The 18,270-nt window shown below is 41.6% G+C and overlaps 1 protein-coding gene across 1 annotated transcript in view; it reads right to left on the reverse strand.

Annotated features, from left to right (window-relative positions):
* Positions 1 to 18,270, reverse strand: part of LOC126166637 (protein phosphatase PTC7 homolog) — a 117,135-nt gene that overhangs the window by 21,096 nt on the left and 77,769 nt on the right. The window contains exons 3-4 of the mRNA XM_049920418.1: positions 12,352 to 12,550; positions 1,099 to 1,355 (exon numbers count right to left, since the gene is read on the reverse strand). Of these exons, the coding sequence (XP_049776375.1) occupies positions 1,099 to 1,355; positions 12,352 to 12,550 (456 nt within the window). The remainder of the gene's footprint in view (positions 1 to 1,098; positions 1,356 to 12,351; positions 12,551 to 18,270) is intronic.

An 18,270-nucleotide genomic window follows, 5' to 3' on the forward strand; every position in this document is an offset into this window, starting at 1 on the left:
GACTGCCATAATCGAGATGGGACAGTATTGGGACTTTGTAAATCTGCAGAAAATCTGGTCTTTCATAATCTTAGTTTGAATGCACACTTTTCTTCAAGCCTGCTGTTGGTCACTTAGACTATGTCTTCAGTTTTTGATCCTTTCCACCCATTTACAGACTTTTGTATTTCTTAACCTGCTGTATCCATTCCTGTAAAGTTCGGACTGTTTTACCATCTCAGTCATATGGTAGGATGCACATCATTAGTGGCATCACCAAGTTTTACAGTCTTCTATGCAGAAGCACCTAATGAACCAACACTGCACTGCTATAAGTACAGACATTTCCAAGTCAGCTATAGTAAAATTCCTGATATTTCAAGTCTTTTCCTCATAATCTGGCATTCTCTGTAAAACTTTTCTTGTGTAAGACCGTATCAACACATATTTATGACTTATGTCAGGTGGTGTTCTAAATGTTTGCTCTCACATCATGATGATGATAATCTAACCCAATAATCTCATTTCACCTTCAAGCACTGCCAGTCACCTAGTTTAGACTGTAGAATGACATTTCTTGTTTCAATATGACACGTGATGATCTAATCTTATCTGAATATTTTGGGACTGGTGATTAAAAGATACAAGGACTCAGTCTAGCCACATCACAGAATCTTATGAAGAGGAGGTGGAAGTATTAAACTGCAGGTAATTTTATTTGTGTGTGAGTTAATTGGGCATAAATGTCAGTACAGGTTTGGCTGATGTGGATGCTCATTTCCAGGAAAAATTTATGAGCTCTGGATATGAGGCAGTTGAGGTACAGTTTATAGAACTAATTTAGGCATTAAAGTTAAACTCCTCTGCTTTCTTAAACAACAGCCCAGACTGCAAATAATGGCAGCAATACCTCTGTAAAAAAAAAAAAAAAAAAAAAAAAAAAAAAAAAAAAAAAAAAAAAAAAAAAAAAAGGAAATGGAATGCATGTTCTTGAAGGTGAGTGAAATGCTATTGTTAATTAATTAACTAATTTTCAAATTTGCAGTGTAGGAGTAGTTGTATCAACAGAAAAGCATATCAAAAATCATCATCTATTATCATCTAATACACTTAACTTACCAATTGCTTCAATACCATTGTGGCGTGCATTCTGGGCAAATGGTGACAAGAAATTACTATCAAATGCTAGCGCACGGGCCATGAGAGCAATGGAATTTGCAACACCCTGAATCTTCAGTGGGTCACTTTCTCCTTGGATCTTGCACAACTCTGCCAGCAGTAACTGGTCAGGCACATTGTCAAAAACACCATCTGTTGCCAATAGGATGACATCACCATCTTCAACAGGAAAATTGGATGTATCTGCAGCTTCAGGCCTGGAAGGAGAAGAGAGAGTAATAAGTAATGTAAAATACTGGAATGATTAATAACTGAAACATCCTGGCAGATTAAAACTGTGTCCTAGTATAGAATACTAACTCTGAACCTTTGCCTTTCATGGACAAATTCTCTACTGACCACAAACCACTCTCATAGTAGTAAGTTGTGGACTGCATCTGGATAGTTCCGTTGGTAGAGCATTTGCCAGCAACAGGCACAGCTATCTGGCTTGAAACACTTTTGGCATACAATTTCAATCTGCCAAGAAGGCTCAGCTCCAATGCAAACTAAAAACTAATAATTGCTAGTATTTTCTTCCTCTGTCATCCTTCACTATCACTTATCGATTTACACCGTTTTCCTGGATCGAGGTGTCCAACAAGGCAGAACCCATACACACCTTGACAACTTCGCCTTTTAAAAATTCCTGTAGGAAACAGGGCAGTCTGCCATGGAAACCCACCTTTAAAGAGTACAAGGGATACCAGTTCTCCAGCAGGTGTCGTAGATCTTCTCCAAATCTAAAAACACGGCCACTGTCTGGGATTTCAGCAGAAAACCATTCATGTCATAGGTGGAAAAAGTAACGAGATGATCAACTGCAGAATGCTGCACTCTAAATCCATACTGTGCATTCATTAGTAGATTGCACGACACAAGCCACCTTACTAGCCGGGCATGAATCATACGTTCCCCCACCTTGCAAACACAACTGGTGAGAGAGATGAGGCAGTAGCTACAAGGAAGGTTTTTTGTCCATACCGGGCTTAGGTATGTGTATAACGGTGGATTCATGCCAAAGCCCGGAAAAAGTGTTGTCTGCCCAGATGATGTTGTCCGTGTTAAGCAGAAAGTGCTTGCCTGCAAGAGAAAGGTTCTGCAACATCTGAATGCGGACAGTGTCTGACCCTGGGGTGGAGGATCGGAATGCATTGAGAGCATGATCTAGCTCACTCATAGTAAAGGCGGCATTGTAGCACACTCAATTCAGAGAAGACAACAGTATCACCCAAGCCTCCTTCGCTTGTTTCCAATGGAAGAAGGTAGGGTGACAGTGGGGAGAGCTCAGAACTTCCACAAAATGGTGGCCCAAGGTGTTGGAGATAGCAATAGGGTCCATCGTAATAGTCTACTACCTGTAAGACCAAAATTGGCGAATGGACCTTAGTCCCAGAGAGCCAATGGAAGATGGCCCACACAACATAGGAAGGCGTGAAACTGTTAAAAGAACTAGTGAATGAAATTAAGCTAGCTTTTCTGCTATCCCAAAGAACATGACTACACTTTGCACACGCCTGTTTAGGATGTCTGTTAAAAACGAGGAGAGCAAATCTATGTGCGCGAATTGCATTGCGTCACACCTCTGTCCACCAAGGGACTGGGACATGATGTGGTAAAGAGGATGTGCAAGGAATGGAATATTCCGCAGCAGTAAGCAGAACGTATGTGAGATATTCCAGCTGGTCATCACAACTGGGGAAATCTTGTGCTTCAAAGGTTGCCAGGGAGGAGTAAAACTGCCAGTCAGCGTTAGGCCAGTATTACACTATCAAATTTCTTTGTCAAAATTGATATGTCAAATATTTATGTCAAAGTAGTTTGATGGTGTAATAGGGCACTTTGTCAAATCTCGTCTGTTGTCAAATTGATCAAATCTAGGGTCTTGCTGTAGTTTTGATCATAAAAGTCGCTTGTCTTCTGTTCACTGCAATGTGACATGTTACCACGTGGAGCGCTAGCATCGCTTTTAACAGTTTCGAAAACTACAAAATTAATAGAGATGTATGAAGCTGATGAGGCACTTTACAATGTGAGGCACCCTGAATAAAAAAAAAATATATTAGATTAAGAAGATTGAAGACCTGACCTAACCTAACCCAAACCTCTCCTGTAGCAAGGAATCTGGGTGTTACAGTAAGCCTGTCTTCTGCAGATATAGCAGTTCTTAAGTGGGTATTGTGCTTTGTGATACGAGGACACACTTCACTGAGCAAATACTGAAATGTATGCTCATCCATACTTAAGTAATTTATGTACAACTTTATGTCCTCCACTACAAGCTCACATAACAAGTTTTTTTGAATGCTTTTATTGTCTTGTTGTAAAACACACGGCTTCACCAAGGTATGTTTCATTTTTTTCCCCCGCTTCTCTTCCACATGTGCACACAGTGCAATTGAGGTACATGCAACTGCTGCGGTTAATAACAAGTTGTTGTTGTCACCCATCATGAACTTTGACGAAAAAAAATGATGACAGTGTAATACCCCTTTTTGCGCCATGTCAAAGATCTTTGACAAATAAATTTGACAAATATTTGATCATATCTTCGATCAAATCTTCGACAAAGAAATTTGACAGTGTAATACAAGCCTTAGTGAGCTGCCATTTGGGTGTGCACAGAGGTGGGGTAGGAATCAGCAAACAGATAGCACATGGGAAATGGTCGCTCGAGTAGGCATCAGAAAGAACAGACCACACAAGATGATGGGCAAGCTGGGCAGTGCAGAAGGAGACATCCAAATGGGAATAGGTGTGTGAGGAGTCAGAAAGGAAAGTGGGTGCTCCAGTGTTAAGGCAGAAGAGGTTGAGTTGATTAAGAAGATCAGGCAAGAAGGCATCTCTGATAGCACAGGTTCTGGGAGAACCAGAAAGGGGATGATGCACATTAAAGTCACTGAGTAGCAGAAATGGGGGGAGATATCTGCCCAATAAGCTGAAGGAAGTCTCCCCTGGTGACATCGAATGACGGAGGGACATAAATGATACAGAGGGAAAAAGTCAGGTGCGGAAGGACAAGGCAAACTGCAACAGATTGAAAAGGGGAGATGGGCTGACTGGTTGTCATCCCATATGAGCAGTATGATGCCCCCATGAAATGGGATGCCAACCTCAAAGGGAAGATAATGAAGAGGAAGAGATGTAGGGGTGTCATCTCAGCGACTGCCGAGTGACATCCTGTGAAGAGCCACTACTACAGGGCACAGAAACAGGAGGATCCTGCTCCATGAGGTCCACAGAAGCATCTGCTTGCTTCTGCAGTTGGTCTGTGGAGTCCAACGCCGAAAAAAAAGGTTGGTGATGTGCACCACCGACATGGAGGCCATCCAGGCTAAGATATCATGTGGCGACACTATCGAAGAGGATCTTCGAGTCTGAAGGAGAAGATCGTTTGCCTTTGGTGGACTTCGAGCTTCTCCAGTTAGAGGAAGACTGGTGTTGGTTAGCTGGAGTGACATAGGAAGTCATTGCGGGAGTACTCCTCCTATCCTTTCCAGCCTACCAGTTGTGTAGCTGGTGGCTTCGCCTTTTGAGGCGAGAGAGTTCGGCTTCTTGCACAGTTGCATGGGGGGATGACAGTGCTACCTTGACACTGGGCGATTTCACAACCTCAGAGCTGAATCTGACGTCGTACGTCAGCGTGGCCTTGTCCTTCAAGGAGTGAGGGGTAACAAGAACAGAACTATAGGTGCCGGACCAGAGCATGCAGAGTTCATGACTAGCCAATAACTTGCGAGCGACTGGGTAAGGCACTTTTTCATATACCCGGATCTCTTTGACAGCCCACTCATCAAGATACATGGGACAATCCCGAGAGGAGGCAGCATGGCCGCCATTGCAGTTGATACAGCAGGGAGGAGGAGGCAGACAATCGTCTTCACACGCATCCCTACCACAGGTTACGCAACCCTGCCACAGGTTACACATTTGGCTGTGTGTCGACAAGACGTTCTAGTGCGGCTGAAACTATGATACTGGTAGCAGCGCATCGGGTTCAGAATGTATGGCTGGACTGTGATAATTTCATAGCCCGCTTTGATCTTTGAAGGAAGCACCGCTATATCAAAGGTGAGAGAAAGAGTGCAAGTGGGTACTAAGGAGAAATCTACCTTTCTCGTTACCTGGTGGATGGCAATGGAACCATAAGGAGAGAGGCAAGATTGGCTTTCGGCCTCGGTTAGACCGTCAAACAGCCAACTGTAAATAACATCATGGGCAGAATTCAAAGTTATATGGGCCTCGACACAAACAGGGTAGCCGTGGAGAAGTGAGGAGGCAATCAGTCACTGTGCTTGAGAATCAAAACTAGTCTCCAAAAGCAAAGTGCCATTCCATAAACAAGAGCAGGATTTCACAACAGGGCCAGCAATTGCATCGACACCTTTCTGAATAATAACCAGATTTACCATGGCAAAGAACTGACCGTCTTCAGTATGTGAGACAATGAGGAACCATGGTGCAACGGGAAGGGTCTAGATTATTCTCTCATTGTGAGAAAATCCCCCATGATTGCCAGTGTCTCTGATGGCATGCTCCTTCTGTGAAGGGCTCGCACCCGCATTAGGTGATTATACCTCATGAACACCTGACAGAGGGACCCCCAGATATGTTCCCCGAGAGAGGAGAAAAAGAATAGCAAGAGGATAGACATGCAGTGTGGAAGGGAAAGATGCTGCAAAGGCTGGGGCCCCATGGTAGCCAAGCACGAACCCACCAAAGAGTGACGAGCCCCCTGGGTGGGGGGTTATGAAAAACCTGTATATCATCATTCACGAGTCAAACATTTGCTGTTCTTTCATATTAACATGTGGTTGTGGTGGTGGTGGTGGTGGTGTGTTGAAAAGGGACTAAACTACTGGGTCATCAGTCCCTCCATGTCATGAGATGAAGACGTAAAAAGCTAAAAAGCAAAAGAAGTTGGAACTTGGCTGCTCCAACTATATAAGTAAGTCAAAGAGTTTAAAAAAAGTGCATGACAATAGTTGTAATACGATCGGTAGAAGAAAATTGAGATAATCAAGGCAGTATCATGCACAAGAGGGCCTAAAGGCAAAACAAAGTGACGGGGGTGGGGGAGGGGGGGGGCATAGAGTTGCCTGCAGTCACATGGGGGGTACCCACCACAGAGTGAGGCTCTCCCCCCACAACTACCCCTGACACTGAAAGTGGGAGAAGACATAGTTTAGTGTAAAATCCGCTGTCTCTCTCAGGAAATACAACACTTGGGTAGTGGCTGTCTTGTCATCTGCAAGCACTTGAGGTAGAGAGGTAGGCAAGCTGGGAACGTGACATAGCTTGGCCAGCAGGGCGCAGTCAACAAGAGCATGTGCTATTGTCAGTAGACTACCACAACTGCAATGAGCAGGATTCAGCCAACACAGAAGGACTTCTGTGTTTAGTCTCACGTGGCCGATGTGTAGTCAAAACGACACAATGGCCGCTTTCCGAGAGGCCTGGAAAATGTAAGCCACACCTTAGTAGACGTCTTAATTGCTCTTAACTTGTTTTGGTTCCTAGTAGCCTGCCATTCCAATTCCCAGAGCCTCAAACTACTGTGTCAAAGTTGTAATCTTAAATCTGTGCTCAGTATTCTGATGTCAAGATGTTCTCCTGTAGTTGCATCTTTGGCTAGATTGGTGGCGAGTTCATTTCTTGAAATGCATATTTGGCTCAGTGTCCAGATGAAGGTCACTGACTTTCCAGGGATGTAGAGGCCAACCAGGTCCCGGATGTTAGCGACCAAAAGATTTTTGAGAACTCAGAGATATTCCTTTTAAGCAATTCAGGAAATGGCTACAGATCGGAAAGTTTGTCGTGGCCAGGTATCTGACATACCACAAAGCCTGAGATATGGCAACAAACTCTGCAGTGTATACACTGCAGGCACCCGGCAGAGAGTGCTGCTTATGTCCTACTGCGTGTGCAAAAGCATAACGAATCTTGTCATTGACTTTCAATCCATCGTTTAGATGCATACTGAATTAGAATAATCGTGGAGGATCGAACAAAACAAGTGTCAGAGAAGGGTAGAATCAGCTTCCTGCTTGAAACAAGAAAGGTCTATTTGTATCATAGGGCAGGGTACAAGTGGGGTGTGTCGAGAGGGAGCCCTAGGAACATAAAGGAGGCTGTTGGAGGTCCTTCAGTAGAGTATCAAGTCAGATACCAGTTGTCTACCCAGTTTTAGGCAATGCACAAACAGTTTGAACTGTTGTTATGGAACAGAGTTGAGTGACATACCGTGTAATTAGCCAGATACTGTTGTTGTCTAAACCGCAGTGGTGGGGCACCAGCTTACACCAGGCAGCTGTTAACAGGGCTTGTATGGAAGGCCCCTGTTGGCAACTGCATGTTAGTGTGGTAAATAGGATCCAGCAAGCTCAGCACCGATGGTGCTGCTGACCCATAGGCAACGCATCCATGGTCCAGAGCAGGATAAAATCAGTGCTTTGTAATATCTGAAGAATTATACAGTCCGTGTCCCACAAGGAGTTACTAATGAAACTGTGAATTTAGGTTCTTCACGCAAGTTGTCTTGAACCAGCGGACATGTGGTAACCAAGTTAGGTTGTTGACAAACAAAATACCAAAGAATTGAAAAGTTTCAGTGACTTCAAGAAACTGGTCACTAAGATAAATTTCTGGGTGTGAGTGCAAAGTCTGGAGTTGGCAAAAATGCACAATTTGTGATTTTGCAGGTGAAAATCGATAGCTGTGATTCAGGGCCCAGTGATGTACTCTTCAGGCAGCCCCCTGAAATTGGCGCTCAGCGATGCACAGTGATGCGGAGGCTTAGTACAGGCAAAGATCATCGACTTACAATGATGCAGGTACTGTGGGATCCCACTGTATTTACAATACCGTTGATAGTAATAGCGAATGGTTTTACACTCAGAACCAATCCTTGAGGGACTCCAATTTCCTGTATTATCGATTGCTGAGAGTCGGAAAACATGGAAATGTTGGAGAGATAGGAAATTCTGGAGAAAAATGGGTAAACTGCCCCGGAAACGTCACTCATTCAGTGCAGATAGTATGCGAAGACACCAGGTGGTATCATTATGTAGGTCAAAGAGCACAGAAATCAGATGTTGGTGATGGGTGAAGCTTTGCACACTGCACATTCCAGACAATCCATATGTTCTGTGGTGGACTGGAAAGCCTGAAAGCCACTTTGTAATCGTGATATATGCCCTTCAGCTTCCAAGTAGCAACAAAGATGGCAGTCGACCATACATTCATATAGCTCACACAGCCCATTCATCAGAAAGACTGGCCAGTACTTAGTTAAAATATGTGGATCCTTTCCCAGTTTCAGGACAGGAACAATAATATCTTCTCACCATTGAGAAGGAAATTCTCCTTCCCGCCAAATACTATTGAAAAGACTGAGGGTATGTTTCATGCTGTCGGCACAAAAATGTTTCAGAATTTGATTGTGGATTTTGTCGGGTCCATGGGCCGTATCTCTAAACTCTGCCAAAGCACTATGAAACACCTTCACTAAGAGGAACACGGTATGACAGGACCATGTGCATGGAAGGATAGCGGGCAGCACTCAGTGAGGATGGTAATCACTGCAAGTGGACACTTCAGTGAAGTGTGTCACAAAACATTAGACAAGTACCATGGGATCAGCGCAGATATTACTATTGACACGGATGCAAGAAACCATCATGGGTGGTGGATGTCCATGAATTTGGAGGAGTTTAGTCCATACTTTGAATGATGGGGTGTGGGACTGCACAGATGATACATATTACTCCCAACACTCCTGCTTCCTTTTCTTTATTAAAAACCGCACTTTCACCCGGAGTCCCTTGAATGCTGTTAAATAATCCAGAGATGGGCAGTGCTTGTGCCACTGAACTGCCCTGCGGTTTTCCCCAACACCTGCGGCTATATCTTCAGACCACCACTGCACCAGCGGTTGTTGGGATGAGCTGGAGGAGTATGGTATCATTGCTGCAGCAGCACGAATAATATTATCAACAGTATCCTGTACAACTTTGTCAATATCTGTTGCATGAATAGCTGCAAATGTGGCTGCAGAGTAGAAAGCCTGTCAGTCAGCTAGAAAGCTGCAACCAACACAGCACATGTTCCAGATTTCTGTGAGTGAAGAGGGGGAGAACGATAGGAAAACGGTCACTGTCACAAAGATTGTCATGGACACACCACTGAATCAGGGATAAGATATTCAGGCTGCAAACTGTGAGATCAATAGTTGAGTATCTTCCATGGGCTGCACTGAAGTTTCTTGCAGCTGCAGTGTCGAGTCGGCAGACATCCACTTCTGAAAGGTCTCTCTGCAAGACAGTGTCGCTCCTCCACAGAGGATTATGAGCATTAAAGTCCCTCAGTATGATGACTGAGGAGGTAGCTATTCCAGTAACTCTAAAAACTGATGAAAATGGAAAGGTCCGTCTGGGGGTGGGTACACATTAAAGACTGTCACCCAAATTGACAAGCAGACACTAATGGCCATGGCGTCTAGCTCAATGGTAAGGGGCACCTGCTCACTTAAAATATCAGAGCGTATGAGGGAACAAACCCCACCACATGTTCTCTCAACAGTAACATGACTGGTACAGTAGGGTTTGTAGTTTTTCAGAGCAGGGAGATGTGTTGCCATAAACCATGTTTCCTGAAGTGCTATGTGCCAGTTACAAAATAAGTAGCCCTTAAATGACAGAGTTAGGTCAGATGGTGATAGTAGCTGTTACTGAAGGAGCTTTGGAGTCAGGTCTGAGAAATTGGCGAATGGAGAAGATGGGTGTGATTACTCCTCTGACAGGTCACAGTCCACCTTATTATGTAATACAACATCAAGGTGCAGGATTGGGGAGCAGAACATCAGAAGCCTCTGAAAGCAGTTTATCTTGCTGCTTATCCTCCTTATCCTTGTGAGATTTAGATTTCTGTGAACATTTCCCCATTTTATCTTCCAGAGCAAAGAGAACCATACTTTTCTTTGGCCAGCAGCCTGTGCCTGTGTGTACAAAAACTGAGACCATATCATTCTGATGAAGACTTTCAAACTTTTTCTTTGCCTCTTGATAAGACAGGGAGTCAAGTGTTTTATACTCTTGAATTTTCTTCTCCCTCTTAAACACTGAGTAGAGTGATGAATGAGGAGGGTACAGTTCTGGACAGTTGACACACTGAGGAGGTTGATCAGAACAGCTACCTTCCCACTGAGGTTGGTCACAATAGCTACCCTCCCACTGAGGAGGATGGTCACAACAGCTACCCTCATAGTGTGCTTGTCCACATGCCCAACAGATATCCTCATTAAAACAGCGGGAGGACATGTGTCCTAACATTTGGTACTTAAATTATCTCATTTGAAGAGGAAAATAAGATCTGACATCAACACCTATAGGCCATGACCTTAACCTTCTCAGGGTGGTTGGGGGAGGGGACCAAACAGTGAGGTCATCGATCACATTGAATTAGGGAAGGATGGGGAAGGAAGTCGGCCATGCCCTTTCAAAGGCACAATCCCGGCATGTGCCTGAATTTAGGGCAATCTCTGAAAACCTAAATCAGAATGGCCAGATGCAAATTTGAGCCTTCTCAGGCAAGATGTTGCCTTCGAAGGCCAGGAGAAAGCTCCAGTGACCACTACATTATCTTTCGGTCCATTATGGATGTGGGCGAATAAAATGGACTACATGCCATGTCAGATTAGTAAGCAGCTCTTCATCAGTTTGTAACATTAGGTCCCAATGGAAGGTAACACCTTGAATTCTATTGAGCTTGTTACATTGAGGAATGGTGACTGGTGTATCTCCTATCTTTACACAGGCCTGAAGTTCCTCCATGTGACTGGTTGGTGTGTGATGTTTTGATCGGCAAAGATCCATTTCTCACTTTTTCTATTGCTACAACCTCCCCAAACCAATCTTCAATATTTCCAATGAAAAACAGCTCTACTCGGTGTTATGAATGGTTCACACAGTTTAACAGAAGTTAAAGATGACCCTCATTCAGGACGCCCTTGAAACTCTGACTATGTTCGTGTCAGGAACGTCAACAAAATTATGCATACCAACTGAAGACTGACTGTCCAAGAAATTGCAGAAGAATGTAACATTTCTGTTGGATCATGTCATTAAATCCCGACACATCATCTTGGAATGCATCGTGTTGCTGCCAAGTTTGTTCCACAGCTCATGAGTCAAGAACAGAAAGACCTCCACCTTGCAATCAGTGAAGACCTTTTGGATCGCGCAAATAAGAACAAGACATTCCTTAAGAGACTCATAATTGCTGATGAGATGTGGGCCTACCGTTATGATGTTGAGACGAAGGTTCAATCTTCACAACTGGTTGGAACAGGTTCCAAGACGAGAAAAAGCTCATCAGGTCAGGTCAAATGCTGATAGTTTTCTTTGACTTTGAAGGATTAGTACCTCATGAATTCGTACCACAGGGACAAACTGTTAATTGATGTTACTATCGGGACGTGTTGCAACGCATGCGAGAAAATGTGAGAACGGTTGGCCTGAAATGGGGTGAGACAATTCACGGCTCTTATATCACGATAATGCAACCATACATTCTTCCCCTTGGCACATGACTATTGCACAAAAAACAAAATTACTGTGCAGCCTCATCCTTCATACTCTCCAGACCTAGTACAGCATAGTACATGAGAAGCACACACTGGGGTGGCCCTTACTTTTCAACATCTGACAGTTCTGCTCCCAGTCCCTTATCTTGTTCCAACCAATAAAGAAAATGATCCATGTAGACTTTAGCAAATATATCTGCTTCATGCACGAAGTAGTCCTTTATGTAACACTTAATTACCAATGGTGCATGAAAGTCTTTGTTCCTGACATTTTTTATTGTTCAGCTCCATCCTTCATATCTTTATAAGCAGCAGTAAGTCTTTTTTTATCTTTCCATTAAGAACAATTTATTTCCCTTACACAAATTCATTTGAATATTTTGATATAGTATTTTCTATGGTACACAATATCTATAGCTAATTTATCTCAATATTAAGTTATGGTCAACTGAACTGCCTCACTCATGCATAAACACTTCTGGATTACAAAAATTTAAATATGTTATGTAATAAGGAGGGCCACAACCACTATAAATATTTGTTATTTCATCTGAGGCAGAGATCACCAGACAACTAAATAAAAAACTTTTATTGACTACTAGATTATCTAAAAGCTTCTAATTGATAGTTACCTGTCAGAGAGGACAAGCCCAGTGTGGCCAGGTGGTGGCATTGACAGCTGGAAAGGTGTATTGAAGTAGTGCTGCTGTTCTTCAGATCTGTGCACCACCTGTCCACGGCGTACGACAACAAACCCAGAGTCTCCGATGTTTGCTGTGTATGCCATGTGTGTCTCACGATTCAGCACAACCACGCATGCTGTGGTACTACCTGCAACACATTTGAGAATATTTTACCCATGTCTGATAAGACAATTATTGTCAGACTTTTGTTCCTGTTTCCACTGGGAAAAATATTATATATACTGAAAATCTAAATTGACTTACTGAAGTTTACATACGGCACAGCATTTGTAAATCTTTTCACTAATTATAAAACACGAATACTATTAAGGATACTAGCTGAAAATTAAACCAAATTAGCTTGGTCACTTGCATTTATTTTCTGAATTCCAATTAACAATCTCAAGTGTATATCATTAGCTTATTCAAATTATTGTTATAAACTGGATTTGATGTTTTGCTTTTGGGTAAAATGATGAATAAGTTTTGTGGCTATACAACACCCATACATGCTACATATATCTCTCTGTGCAAGAAACAAGAGTAAGTTCCCTCTGCAACAATGGAATGTTTTCCCTAGTGCCTCATTGACTGATATTCAACATATAATATGCCAATCTTACCAGCCCCTTAAAGCCAAATGGCAAGTCAGTTGAAATAAGTAGAATTTTTGTACAAATACTGACTTGCCTTTTCAGGTTACTATTTCCATTCAATATGGCCGTAGGAAAAAAGGGAAGAACTTGAGAAGGAAATGGTCACTGAGAAGATTGATTCAGCATACAGAAAAATCAAAACAACTTTCACTGAACTTAATACCAAGTAGTACGAATGCAAGAGAAATTCTAGTGTCAGGCACAGACGAGAGAGTGAGTAGATGGAAAGCATACACAATTTGCTACCAAGGGACTATTCAAGTTAATTCCTGTCTGGCGACATAGCATCATCAGACTTTTTGAGAAGTATAATCCATAAAATCTCAAAGGTAACAAGGGCAGATAGATCAAGAACAAAGTGCTCAGATTAAAGAGGATCCAATATAACTATTTTGTCTTCCACCCCTACTGTTCAAGTCAATGCACTGAAGAAGCAATGACTAAAATAAAAGAAAGATTCAAGTGTGGGATTAAAATTCAGAGTGAAAGTGTATCAATGATCAGCGTCGTCGATGACATTTATATCCTCAGTGAAAGTAAGACTTGTAGGACTTGCTGAATGGAATGAACAGACTAATGGGTATAGAATACTGATGAGGGTAAAAGTTATGAGTAGTAGCAGAAATGATATTTATTTACTATCAAAACAGTCTTGATCACAATTTATTTATTACAGTGACCGGTCATCATCAGACCTACAAGTCATAAGCAAAGCTTTAATTAGAGGGCTATGTACATTAAAGAAAATACATGAAGTTACAAAGCTATAAAATGAAGAATTGCCAATGAGTAAGAACCTCCTCCTGATAGTAAATCACTACTGGAGAGACCAGTGCACATCTTACTATATATAATGGAGGCTCCGCCAACTTCTAACAGAATGATGTCATTGCTAACCAATGGGTTATAGGTTGAATAACAATGTAAAATTTCTTAGTTAAAAGAACATTGTCAAGAAATGAAAATAAACACACACTAAACTTAGCTTGTTCGAAAGCTATTGTCAATTGAGGAGCTTTAAAAATATTTAAACATGTAGGATAAATGAACTTCAGTTTGACAGTACATGAGTTGCTCTCTCAAGGCCTGTTAGTGAACCATTTGGAACCACTGGTTGCCATGGTGAAGTTGGACTCCGTTCCAAAGATGTGGCAGCAGGCTTGTTTCTAACAAAGTTGTTGTGAAAGTGGAACGGCGAGGACTGTCACGTCAGATGATGTATCATTGAGCAGCAACATGTCTTTATTGAAACGATTTTCAATAAGTAGGCTGCCATAGTCGTTAACTGACATGTGCAGTACATGCTGCACAGATACGATTTACTGGTGTAATAAAAGACTTCCATTTACATAGATTACATAATAATTCTTACAGATCAATACTAAGAAGAAAAAAAAGAATCAAGAGGGAACAGTAGTTGTGCACATTTATGAAATATTGTCTATGGAGTTCATATGTAGATTCCATTTTTTTTTTATTTTTAATGAAAATGAAAGGAATTTGAAATTATAATACTACAAGCCATAGTGTCAAAAGTAAAGGAATGTGAATTAGCAATATGCAGTCTTAAAGCATATAAGCAAACATTCTAAAAACAGATAAATAACAGTCATAAATAATGTTTGGCGAAATAAAATTACGAAGTAAAGATAAAATATTTCCTAAAGGTTTGATAATTTTAAAAACGAGGGACAGACGAGTGAACATTCTAAAGCAGACCGTCAAAAAGCTCAAAGAAATGTCTGTCTTTGAATTCAAGTTGCTCATTTAAAACGGATAATGGTTTACTTCTGTGAAGTGAATAGATTTCAATTTCTTCTAAAGTATTTAGCAGTACTCCTTTTGGCACAGTATGTAATATTTTCAAATTGTTAGAAATGCAACCCTCAGAATGATTGTATCCATCAAGATGTTGACCAAATATTGATTTGGTATGTGCAGTACCAGTAGTATGTTCCTTAAAACGTGTTGGAAAGTTACGGCCAGTTTGGCCAATGTACTGTTTCTCACAGTCATTACATAGTATTTTGTAAACACCTGACTTCTGGTATATATTTGATTCCCCAATTGTGTGTTTCAGTTTCACCTGTACTGGGTTATTGGTTTTGAATGCTATTGTCACACTTGTATTCTTAAATAATTTATTTATTTTATCTGAAGCAGGTCCCATGTATGTCATTTTAGTAAATCTCTTCTTGGAATTTATAACAGCATCATTTGTTTGTTGTAATTTTTGATATAACAGATCAACCTGATGGGCATTGTTTAATTATTAAATAATTTACATCCAAAACTTGTATTTACAGTAGAACACAAAAGTAACAATAGTATTAATTTCCTGGACCTCACAATTGCAAACAGGAATGGAAAACATAATTTCTATTTATAGAAAACCCACATCAACCGACATAATAATAAATGCTTCATCATGCCATCCATTAAAATACAAAATGGCATTTTTTAAAACAGTAATACATAGGATATTGAAATTACCTCTTCAACCTGATGCAATCCAGAAGGAAATTGATACCTTGAAACAGATAACAGTTGCTAACAATTATAATGCCCATCAGGTTGATCTGTTATACCAAAAATTACAACAAATAAATGATGCTGTTATAAATTCCAAGAAGAGATTTACTAAAATGACATACGTGGGACTTATTTCAGAAGTCATAAAAGATGTCAGATGTCATTAAAGAAGAAGATGAATATTGTTATTTTGGATTTCAGGGAGATATAACTCCACATCATAATTTGTACAAGGGTCCAGAAGGTGCACTTTGAAGAACCCCTGTCAGAGAAAACAGCTGAACTGCTGAGGGCATTCTCTTGCTGGGAGCCATCCACATGAACAACTATAAAACTGTGGATTGCACTTAAAAGTGAAGAAAACAGTTGTAAAAACATAATCTGGAATATAAATTTTCTTCTATTGCATCACATTTAAAATTATTCTGGGCCTCTGAAGACGCCAATGCAACAATTTATTTCACTCCTGGCTGTGTATTTGGAGGTCTGATACATCCAGATCCTTGAGATGGTCAGTAGTACATGTCCTGAATAGCTTGGTCGCTTGAGGTAGGAGATACGGGCTGATCCATAAACCAAGCTGCCATAGTGTAAATGTGATCTGAAAAATGCCTTATAAAACTGTCAAGGCATTTTGAACATACAATGATTTGAAGCCCTTTGTTCACAGGAATTTCAAGTGTGGAAGCCAGGCTAATTTTGAGTCAAATAATATATTGTCCCCCAATCATGAGCTATGGCTAGTTAGCCTTTGACAAGCATGATTAAAATTGACACACTTTAGTTTCTCTGCTGAGAACCAAAAATCAGTTTCATTGGCACAAGCTTCCAGCCTCTTGACAGTCAGCTGAAATTGCCTCACTGTTGTATGTCATCATCTCCAGTACAATTAAACTGTCAAGGGCAGAACAGTAGCACCTGAAAAGGTTACCTCAAGATTCAGAAGCCAGACGAGGCATCATCTGACCATGCATTTGAGTGTCTAACTGATGTAACTGGTATGGGCTACACTCTGATAACTAGTATGGTAGGTAAGATCCTTGCCTGGCTTCCATAATGGAATTAATATTGCCTCCTTCCAAGTTGTGGGGCACTGTCCACCAAACCAGATCTGATTACAACAAGAAAAAAGTTTTGCTTTGGCTTCAGGATGCAAATGATGCATGATGAATCTCATCAGGTCCTGGAGCAGTGTCTTTGGCCGCAGACAGCTGATTCGAGTTCCCAGATGGAGAATGTAAGATTGTAGACCTTATCACATGGGTTACACAAGAAGAAGTGGAGCCACCTACTATCTCCCTGGTTCTACAAAACACTTGCAATGCAGGAGTTTGTATGGGTGACACGGTGGCGGTAAAAAAGTGTTCTGCTAAAAACAGAGCCATGTCTTAGGTGCATCCACCAAGACCCCATTTCTCAATATGACTATAAGGGAGGTGTACCGCCCTTGCCTGAAATCCACCTTACTGAGTCCCAAACGGACTGATTAACCAAAGTTGTATATTCCTTCCAGGAGTTCCCCTTCTGCTCATTTATCACTCGCCTTACTTGTGCTCTCGCAGATCAGAAACCATAAAGGTTTTCTCTGATTGGATGATGTTTTAATTTCCACAAAGCTGTGCATCAGGTTCTGATTACCAAGTGGTATTAGCTATTCCATCAAGGGACAGACTGTCATCTGAGGTGGTTGCTAGACTGTGGAATGGAATCTGCAACAGCCCATTTGATGTCACAGCTGATGTGGTCCACCATCTCCTGGGCACAATCTGCCAGGAAGTTTCCTTCCTGGCAGATTAAAACTGTGTGCCGGACCGAGACTCGAACTCGGGACCTTTGCCTTTCGCGGGCAAGTGCTCTACCAACTGAGCTACCCAAGCACGACTCGCGCCCCATCCTCACAGCTTTACTTCTGTCAGTACCTTGCCTCCTACCTTCCAAACTTTACAGAAGCTCTCCTGCGAACCTTGCAGAACTAGCACTCCTGAAAGAAAGGATATTGCGGAGACATGGCTTAGCCACGGCCTTGGGGATGTTTCCAGAATGAGATTTTCACTCTGCAGCGGAGTGTGCACCTCCCCCCCTCCCACCCCCAAACCAAAGATTTAAAGTCACTTACTTTGGTTTTTTCTTCTTTTCTGATATGTTACACATCCTGGAGGATCTCCTCCCTATGGATCAGTTGGAACGAAAAGTACATCTAATCCAATTTAATCCAATCCACACTACCCTACATAACCAAGTTAACCAGTCCTTCATGCACGAAGTGTGATTAACCCATCCCTTCTTTGAGTCAAGTTATGCCTAAATTTCTTATTTCCCCCAATTTGCTTCAGTACCTATCAATCAGTTACTCCATATACTCGTTCAATCTTCAGTATTATTCTATAGCACAAGATTTTGAAATTATTTTCTTGGCTGAACGGTCTACTGTCCATGTTACACTTCCATACAAGGTTATCCTCCAGACTTCCTAATATACTTATGTGCAGTGTTATTACCAATAAGTGTTTATATCCTGCCTACTATGGCAGTCAGTTACTTTCCTGCTCAAATAACAAAACTTGTCGATTACTTTTAGTGTCTTTGTCTAACCTAATTGTCAGCACTGTTTGATTTCATTTGACTACATTCTGTTACTTTGTTTTACTTTTGTTGATGCTCATTATATAACCTCCCTTTC

This window comes from Schistocerca cancellata, chromosome 1, assembly GCF_023864275.1.
Source record: "Schistocerca cancellata isolate TAMUIC-IGC-003103 chromosome 1, iqSchCanc2.1, whole genome shotgun sequence".
Taxonomy (NCBI): Eukaryota; Metazoa; Arthropoda; class Insecta; order Orthoptera; family Acrididae; genus Schistocerca; species Schistocerca cancellata.